The sequence below is a fragment of the Vulpes vulpes genome, unplaced genomic scaffold (assembly GCF_048418805.1).
Source record: "Vulpes vulpes isolate BD-2025 unplaced genomic scaffold, VulVul3 u000000648, whole genome shotgun sequence".
In the NCBI taxonomy this organism is placed as follows: Eukaryota; Metazoa; Chordata; class Mammalia; order Carnivora; family Canidae; genus Vulpes; species Vulpes vulpes.
In genome coordinates this window covers 606433-615805 of record NW_027325769.1, presented here as the reverse complement: position 1 = coordinate 615805, position 9373 = coordinate 606433, and the positions used below count along the sequence as shown (strand labels likewise).

Genomic DNA, 9373 nt, shown 5'->3' with positions numbered 1-9373 from the left:
AAAAAAGATACAAGATGGGCCATGTCATCCAGGCATAGAAGCACAGGAGACTGCCACCTGGCCAAAGCTGGAACAGTTTGAGCAACGGTCACTATAGGATTAGGTTCTGTCTCAAGTTAGGAAAATACATGTGAGACCACAATGATGTATAAATAATGGAGAAGAAGAGACAAACTTTCCTTACTGAAGAATTAAAAATATTAGAGTAGACATAACAAGGGAAATCACCCTCATCACCATGGAAACACCCCAGTAATTGCTGCAGGCAGGATCCTCTGGAGGACGCTAAAATCCGAGGGATACACATAGGGTATTTGCATAATCTCAAAATGTGTCACCCCACATATTTGTTAGTTGCTGTGGTGATTTTAACATAGAGATTTTTTAACAAAATTCTTTAGTACTCCTCCCGCTAGGAAGTGGAGCTTAATTCCTCTCCCCTGGTGTGGGCTGAACTTGGTGACTCTGCTTCTAATAAGCAGAGTATGGAAAGGGACAGATGATAACTTTACAGTGGAAAAAGCCAGCAAGCACTGCCTTAACCAAGTGATCAAGGTTAATGTCACCACTACGGGTACTTCACCTCTGTGATACTCTCCAGAAATATCCATAACACCGGTCTAACCATGAGAAAATCTCAGGCAAAACCCAAATGAAGAATATTCCGCAAAGTGCCTGACCAGGACCGTTCAAAAGTGTCTTGGTCATGAGAGAGAAGACGGAGAAACTGTCACAGGTTGGTGGAAGCTAAGGAGACTTGATGACTAAACGCAGCGAATCCTGGAACAGAAAAAGGACTGGCAAAACCCGAAGTTGATAGTATCATGTTAACGTTCTTTCGTAATTTTGACAAAGCTCTGGGGTGGGATGTTAACTTTAGAGGAAGTTGACTTGGGAGTGTACTGGAACTGTCTTTCCAAACTCTTCTGTAAAACTAAAATTATTTCAAAATAAGTGGTTAAAACAAATGTAAACAAAATGTAATTTTGACAAAGCTCTGGGGTGGGATGTTAACTTTAGAGGAAGCTGACTTGGGAGTGTACTGGAACTGTCTTTCCAAACTCTTCTGTAAAACTAAAATTATTTCAAAATAAGTGGTTAAAACAAATGTAAAACAAATTTTACAGAAAATCTGTAAATGACTGGATTTTTAGAGGAGTTTAAGCGTAGAAGAACTGAGGAGGCAGGTGTGGTGATAAAGCATCCAAATGATAAAATGACCCTACGGTTAACCAAGGACTTAAGGAAAGGGGGTACATAGGGGCCATCCATGGCTAAGAGCTATACTTGTAAAGCCTAAACCAAGTTGTACTTTCCAGAGAGTTGTTTGGAACCTTACTTGTCCCTTGAGATGTTTCCAGAAAAGTGAGTCAACTAGGGTTCCAAAGTATTGCGTACTTTAGCCTGTGCTTGGTGACCGATGGCTTCAGTGAACAGATGAAAAGACTCTGAAAGCCTTTCTTTAAAAAGCCTAGTTAATTATTTTCATTGAATGCAAAATACATGCCATCTTTGAACCTTCTTTTTTCTTCTACCCGCTAGTAGTCTTGCAAAATTAGTTCTTCAGTGGGAAATTCTTATTTTAGAAATATCTGGTATTGTTTAGGGATTTCTCAGGTCTGCTCTAGAGGATTGGCTTTAGAACTTTGGAAATGAATTGAATGTATGACTTTGGAAAGTGGAGAAATAGCTAGATGACATTTGTTCTTGATCTATTCACTATTTTCAGGAACCTCAGGCAATTGAGGGGGTTTTGTCAAATACCCTGTGCATGATGAGGTCTCTGTACTGAGAAGTGACTTGTTTGATTTCCTCTAAATATTACCTATTCCAACATAATCTTAGTTTTTGGGGGGGGGGGGGTCACTGAAAATTATTGGTCATCTCTAAAAAAAGCAATTTGAAGTTAGTCTTTATTTCAGCTAATCTGGGATATATAGGGAACTTGTAGGAGGTAATCTTTGGTTTTCTTTCATTAATTTAACCATATGGTAAGTGCAGCCTGTTGTTTGTTCCAAACTTTTTAGGATGGAAACCAAGAAATCGAATTGTGAAATTGTTAGTTTCTTATCTCAGAGTCATCCTAGATTATTAAGAAACACAAACATTGACACTTCTATCATATTTAACGTTAGTAATGGTTTGTTTTTACCCAGAACTATTAGTGAATCATTGTCTCCAGATATCACACATTAGCCAACGTGTGTGTGTGTGTGTGTGTGTGTTTTCTTAGTTTTTGTATTGGTATCTTGTTTATTTTTATTTGTAAAATCTTAAAAGCACTGCTTTCATAGTTCCTGGACTTGGGCCCTGGTGTTTTGTCCTGCATCTGTGAACCCTGGGGACTGAATGTAGACTGATGGATGACTCTTACTGGCTGAGAGCAACCCAGGGATTATTTTTGGGTTTTGTTTTTGTCTTCCAGAACTGCTATGATGGAAGTTAAAGGGAAAAAAAAGTTCATAGGAAAAGGTGCAAAGACATCACAAGAAAAAAAAAGATTTCATAAAAACAGTGGTAAGAAGCCATAGCAAACCATGCCTCCCATGTGGTGGTGGTGTTCCTGCAATTGGAGGGAGGGGTTGGTGGGGTGAAGGGGCCTAGAGCAGATGCCCCCTGTATTCATGGATCAGGATTAGGAAAAAGTAGGAGTTACTGTGTCTGAAGTTTGTGTGTTTCCCATGAAACTAAGACATCTAAGAAATTGCCAGGATTATTGGGGGATGCTATACTCACGGGAGACCCCTGATCTTAGCTGGGAATGCTGCTGCCTCATTTTCTTCATTAATTTACTGCAACAGTTCATGGTAACCTTCGATAAATTGTGCCTGATAAATGCATACTGCTGGTGAACTGAATACTTTTCATCTTTAGTGTTTCTAATTGTGGAGTCTCTATTACTCCATCAGGTGTCAGTATTGCAGAACAGAAGAGTCAGGGACTCTGTAAATGCCTAAGTGATTCCTAAGTAATCTTATTTTTTTCCTTGCAACAATCTTAGGGCATAGCTGTTGCAGTTTTCATCTCCTTTGTTAGGCACTTCATTTACAAGGTTAGTTAGCTGATTTTTATCAGATAACTGTATTATAGGCTTTGAGGAAAATTCTCCCAAAGTAGCAATTCTGAAAAATTAATGCCTTTAATTCAATATGCTATTTAATAAAATAATACATCCTTAAAAATTTTAAATACATTGGCATCTTTAATTTTAATTTGATATGATTTAATACAGTATTTCTAAATTTTAAGCACTTTTTATTTTTAGATTCATTGTTATTAAACTTAAAAATTATGTGTGAAGACTTGAACAATAAGAAGTCATTAAGGTAGAATACAATATATAAATAATATTTTTATCTTATCAAGTAATGTTACATGCTTAAAATGGGAATACACCTGACTGACAACAATAGTTATCGATAGCATTATAGATAGTTTTTATTGCATTTCTCTAGTTTGTCCATTTTCTCTAGTGAATCTGTATTATAATTTTATAAATTAGAAATTTATTTGAGAGAGAAAGAGCACACATGTGCAGGTGGCAAGGGTGGAGAGGGGGTTGGGGCAGAGAGGGCAGAGGGAATGAGAGAATCCCAAGCAGGCTCCATGCCCAGCACAGAGCTTGACTTGGGACTTGATCCCACAACCCTGAGATCATGACCTGAGCTGAAATCAAGTCAGATGCTCAACCGACTGAGCCACCCAGGCACTCCTAAATTAGAAAAGTTTTAGATATTGTTTTGATTTTTTAAAATCCCACTGTCTGTATTTGACAGTAGGACAAAGCATGTTTTGTAAAGAAAACCTAATTTTGTGTAACAAATACCAGTGGATAAAAGAGATCTAGGCTCAGGATCACTGAACTCTGATAGTTACTTATTATTGTCCCTAGATTCTGGTTCGTCAAAGACATTCCCAAGGAAAGTTGTCAAGGAAGGTGGACCTAAAATCACATCTAAGAACTTTGAGAAATGTGCCATAAAACCTGGGAAAAAAGGTGTAAAGCAGTTCAAAAATAAGCAACAAGGGGATAAAATACCAAAGAACAAATTCCAGCAGGCAAATAAATTCAACAGGAAGAGAAAATTCCAGGCAGATGGTAAAAGTGATGGTAAGTACTGATGACTTAAGCATTGTCCTTGAGGAAACCTTGCCCCTCCTGATTTGTTGTGCACGGGGTGGGCAGTAGAAGTCTGGTAGAGATCTCCCGTTATTATCCTGGACAGGCAGCATTTGGGGGCATGGGGGGCAGGCAGGAATCAGTAAGCACCGGAAAGCACCTTCCCTGGGCAGAGTTGTCTGATGCTTAGAGTAGCTTACTTCCTAGGCCCTTCCTGGCTGTGGAGTGAAGCTGAGCTGGAGCAGCTTCATACAGTGGAACCTCAGTGAAACATCCTTTTTGTAAGCCAGATTTTACTGATTGATTGGATGATTCATTTGAGTTTTCTGTGCACTTTGCCAGGAGATGAGAAAGAAAAATTATAACAACCAGTAGGGGTATAGGACCCCAAATAAGCCAAAGTTCTTGGCACCACATTTTAAACACATATGCATTCTCACATTAAGACCTAACATGATGTAGCCCTGGTTCCTTTTCTGTGGGAGTTCTGTTCCTGACATGTCAAAATGGAACTCTAATTTTATGTTTTCGTATTTTCATATCAGCACCTAGGGGGGGTTGCATACTAGAGACCCCGAAAGTTGTTATAAATACTGCAGTCTCACCTGGCAGGTGTTGGGGGCCCAGAGGTTTGTGGAATTAAATAAGCTCTGGGTCAGCACTTCTCCTGCTGAATGGTGCATGGTGCCCTGATAGAAACAGGAAGCATGCCCTCAGTTTCCTGTGATCTCTGGTTACCAGGCTGAGAACAAATAAGTAAAGGCAAAGGGAATAATTAAATACACTGTAGTAAAGTGTATAGCCATTAAAAATTACATTCTTGAGGAATAATTGAGTTTTCTGAAAGAATGCTTACAGTAGAATAATGTTGAAGTAAAGCACTAAGATTCTGAATTTTTAAATAATTAATATAAAACATGCATAGGGAAATGGCAGGAAGAAAATGTTACTAGTTATACATAGGTCTTGATAGGAGAGTTTTGTTTTTCGCATTTTCCAACTTTTTTTTATCGTGTATATTTTCTAATCTGAGAAGGGGAGATGTTTAGAAGTAAGTCATTGTCCAAAGGATTCCTCGCAGGATACTCATATAAATAATACCCGTTTTATTAAGTTGTTCTTTAAATTGGGTTTTTTGATTCATTTGGTAAGAGACATAGGTTTTGAAGACAAAATGCTAATAGAATAATAGAAAGATATTAGACTTGCAGAACATTACTCTGTAGAAAACTGAGAAATTTTGATCGTGTGCTGTCATGAGGAAGATGCAGTGGAGCACAAAGTTTCAGAGTTGTCTCTGGGCTTCAGCCCTGGTTCCACCACTGAGGACTTGTGTGGCTTTGGACAAGGAATGAGATGAACTCCTGATTGCCTTTGTTTCTTCAGTGTGAGGCAGGCCATATTACTAGGATTAGTGTTAAGACTTAAATGATAGATAACAACACTCCCAAGTAGTGAAAATTTTAGTACGTTTTTTCCCATTTTAGTTTGGATTAATTTTTCTTTACATTAAGAACTGATTATACCGAAAGACCAAGGATTGTAATGTTTTAAAGTAGAATTTCTTTTTCACAGTTGAAAAGGAAGCTTAACATTTTCAGTTGCTTTTACAGTCCTTTTAATTTTCTTTTTTTTCTAAATAGCTGTCCTGTTAAGAGTCAGTGTGTAACTATTGAATGAATGAATGGTTGTTTTCAACCAAATTTAAGATGTATAAACTGCTTAGAAAATGAAATAAGGCATAAGTTTATAGGGAATGGTATTTTTCCAGGGAATATTGATCCTGATAAGTCATTGCCCTGTGTACCTAATTTGTACTGGTTTATGGCATTCAGAATGTTAAATGTAATTTATTTCTCTAATGACTGAATAGTTTCTTTTATGACTAGAATCAGCAGCCAAGAAACCTAAATGGGATGACTTCAAAAAGAAGAAGAAAGAACTAAAGCAAAGCAGGCAACTCAGTGACAAAACCAACTATGACATTGTTGTTCGGGCAAAGCAGATTTGGGAGACATTAAGAAGGTAATGCTACGTAATTACATCTTTTTTTTTTAAGATTTTATTTATTTATTCATGAGAGAGAGAGAGAGAGAGGCAGAGAGAGACACAGGCAGAGGGAGAAATAGGCTCCATGTAGGGAGCCCAATGCGGGACTCGATCCCGGGTCTCCAGGATCACACCCTGGGCTAAAGGCTGCACTAAACCACTGAGCCACCCAGGCTGTCCATGTAATTGCATCTTGATCAGTCCTTTGTGAGGGTGGGGGAGCACCAGTGAACCCCGTAAATAGTGAATCGTTCTTTGCTAACCTGCACAGTACTTGGGTTATCCAGGGAGCACTCAGCACTCCACTAGATGCATCAGTATTGGATATCTGCCCATGGCAGAAGTGTGCAGAATCATGAGGATGGTGTCAGATATATTAATGAAAATGCATGAGAATCAAAATGGATTGGAAATTCTTCCTGACAGAGTTCTGAGAAAATGAAGGACAATTTCTGATTGGCTCGGTTTTGAGATACTTAAGTGTTTGGTCTCTTGGACTTGTTTTACTATTTTCTTTACTTTTGAGGTTCTGGCTATGAAGATTTAAATTGATGCATAAAATTACACCTTGTGAGATGAGTTCTTGTCTTTGAGAAAATTACTTTTCTCTGGCTGCTCTGGAATAGTAATTTTAATGTCAGAGGTTTGCTGCCTCCGAAGAGAAAAATCAGACCTAACTGGGTGAATGTTCCCTGGTAGGGTTTTTAGCTTCTTGTGTTTAATGTAATGTCTTTACTTAAGCTGTGTTTCTTCTTTATTCTCATTTATAGAAAAGACTGTGACAAAGAAAAGAGAGTGAAGCTGATGAGTGATTTACAGAAGCTGATTCAGGGGAAGATTAAAACTGTAAGTAGGGCAGGCTCATAGTTAACGTATAACTTGAAATTGGCTCACTCTCAGTAAAGGCTAGGTGACTATTCATGATCAGTGAAATTGTTGTTTTAAATGCATTTCGCCAAAAATTTCAAGTTTTTACAGTACTGACTAAAAAAAAAATTAATAGTGGGGGGCCTTACTGCTGGGAAATTGCTACAATATCAAGTATTTGGCTGTGTCATTTTTAAAAATTTAAATCCGTGTTCTTTAAAATTGCTTTGAACTCCATATGCTTCCGTATGTTCTAAATTGCTGACTCTTTTTGAATATATGACATAAACAGATGATTATTCCTTCTTCCTTGCTTTTATAAACATCATATGGAGATCTTTAAAATATGATAGGTTTGGGAGTTACTAAACAAATTTTTAATGTTGCTGTTTAATTGTATTTTATAATAAACTTCTGTTGACTCTTGTGTATTAGGATAAATACTTAGTTAACTATTGACTTGTCAGACAACAGACTTAGTAACTTTGGGAGCCCGGGGGGATGATCTTGCCAAACCATATACATAGGTCTAATTAGATGCTATTTTGTATTTTGAAGTAATGTCTTGAAATAAGCAAGTTCCCAGCAGCTGCTTCCTTATTTATCCAGGAAGAAAGGTCTTTTTAGTATAGACCTCCTCCTCAGCTCCAGCAGTAGTCTGTTACCCTTGATTTATAAAGTATTTTACCCTCCAGATCCTTCCCCAGCTACTGTAGTTTGATACTGCATGCCCTTAGGTGCTAATGTGGCATTCAGATCCTTACTCTGCTGCTTAAAATGCATGTGCCTTTGGACAGTAATAATCTGTATTGATGACTGAGAAACCATGGCATACTTTGTCTCCTTTAACTTAATGTCTTCATCCCTGATGGACATTTACTACATCTGGGACTCAGAGAAGTTAAGTTTTATCCCCAGAGTCAGAGGATAGCATGTTCCTTAACTTCTCATAAACTTGGTTTTCTCATCTGCAAAGTAGATATAGCAGCACACCCTTAAGGTTGCTTTGAGGTTTAAATGAGAAATATGTATTGAAGCATAGATCCTGGTTATATAGTAAGTAATGTATGCACAAAACAACCTTCTTTTTTAAAAATCTTGCTTTTAGTTTTATCAAAAATATCTCTACAAACCTCCTCTAAGAAAATTCTTCTGGGGATGCCTGGGTGACTCAGTGGCTTAGCACCTGCCTTCAGCCCAGGGCGTGATCCTGGAGTCCTGGGATCGAGTCCCACATCAGGCTTCCTGCGTAGAGCCTGACTTCTCCCTCTGCCTGTGTCTCTGCCTCTCTCTCTCTCTCTCTCTCTCTCTCTGTGTCTTTCATGAATAAATAAAATCTTTAAAAAAAATTATTCTGAAATTCATGACTTTGATGGAAGTCTGCCTTCATCTTCTGACTTGCTGGAATTAAAAAATTTTAAAGACAGAACGAGCAGCAAATAATAAGCACTATTAAAGTAGACTGGTAATGTAAAGCATAATTTTTCATGACTGATTATTTGTGGTTATTGCTATAGAAAATTGATCCACAAGTCCTGCAGTAAAGATCTGATTTATCCAGTAGTTCAGGGATATTTATCCAATAGTTGAAATTCAGCAATTATTGTAGGAATAAGACAGATATATATGTTCAGGGATTTTTTTAAAAAGATTTTATGTATTTATTCATGAGAGACACACAGGAAGAGGCATAGGCAGAGGAAGAAGCAGGCTCCCTATGGGGGAGCCTGATGCAGGACTGGATCCCCAGACCTGAGACCACGCTCTGAGCCAAGGGCAGACAACTGGCATCACTATGTGTTCAGGGATTATAATGAAAATGTGAGAGATGGAAGGATTACCTTACAATTGCCAACGTGTATAAAGATAAATTTACTGATACAAGGCTTTTAGGTCTCTCTTCTATCTATATCTTTGGTTGCCAAGCCCAAACATTCTTAGATTGCTTATATGAGAAAAAAAAAATCACAGAGTAATAAAATTTTGAATTAGAAAGTTTCCCTTAGGAAAAGTAGCTTTCAGAGAAATGAGAAACTCTGTGCATCTAATCATTAGACAAGTTTGGTTTGGTTTGAATTATGATAGGAATTGTGTGTAACGGTTAAACCTCTCCCTGTGTCTCTGCATTGGTAGGCAGCAAGACCAAAGAATCTCATTTTGTACAATTAAAACAAATATTTCTTCTTCCAAGTAACCTAGGGTGATTTTATTCATGAAGACCCTATGTTTTTCTAGCAAAGAATTCTAAAAGACATGCAATAAAACATGAATACCGTGATAGAAACCTAAATCTTCAGAGAGTATTCGTCTAAAGGCCTAAACTGGTCTTTATTGCAG

At 37.7% G+C, this 9373-nt stretch overlaps 1 protein-coding gene across 1 annotated transcript; it reads left to right on the top strand.

The window, feature by feature from the left end:
• Positions 1-716: 716 nt before the first annotated feature.
• LOC140597281 (pumilio homolog 3-like) lies at positions 717-9373 on the top strand. Its single transcript, XM_072745318.1, has 5 exons — positions 717-736; positions 2426-2517; positions 3893-4111; positions 6010-6145; positions 6940-9373. The coding sequence occupies exons 2-5, from the start codon at positions 2433-2435 to the stop codon at positions 7034-7036; spliced, it is 537 nt and encodes a 178-aa protein (XP_072601419.1). The 5' UTR covers positions 717-736; positions 2426-2432; the 3' UTR covers positions 7037-9373.

Bases quoted from the DNA above. Each gene is read 5' to 3' on its own strand.
- LOC140597281 (XM_072745318.1), top strand. From the start codon at position 2,433: ATGATGGAAGTTAAAGGGAAAAAAAAGTTCATAGGAAAAGGTGCAAAG. The intron at 4,112-6,009 runs GTAAGTACTGAT...TTTTATGACTAG, and splicing joins GGCAGATGGTAAAAGTGATG to AATCAGCAGCCAAGAAACCT. The intron at 6,146-6,939 runs GTAATGCTACGT...TCTCATTTATAG, and splicing joins ATTTGGGAGACATTAAGAAG to AAAAGACTGTGACAAAGAAA.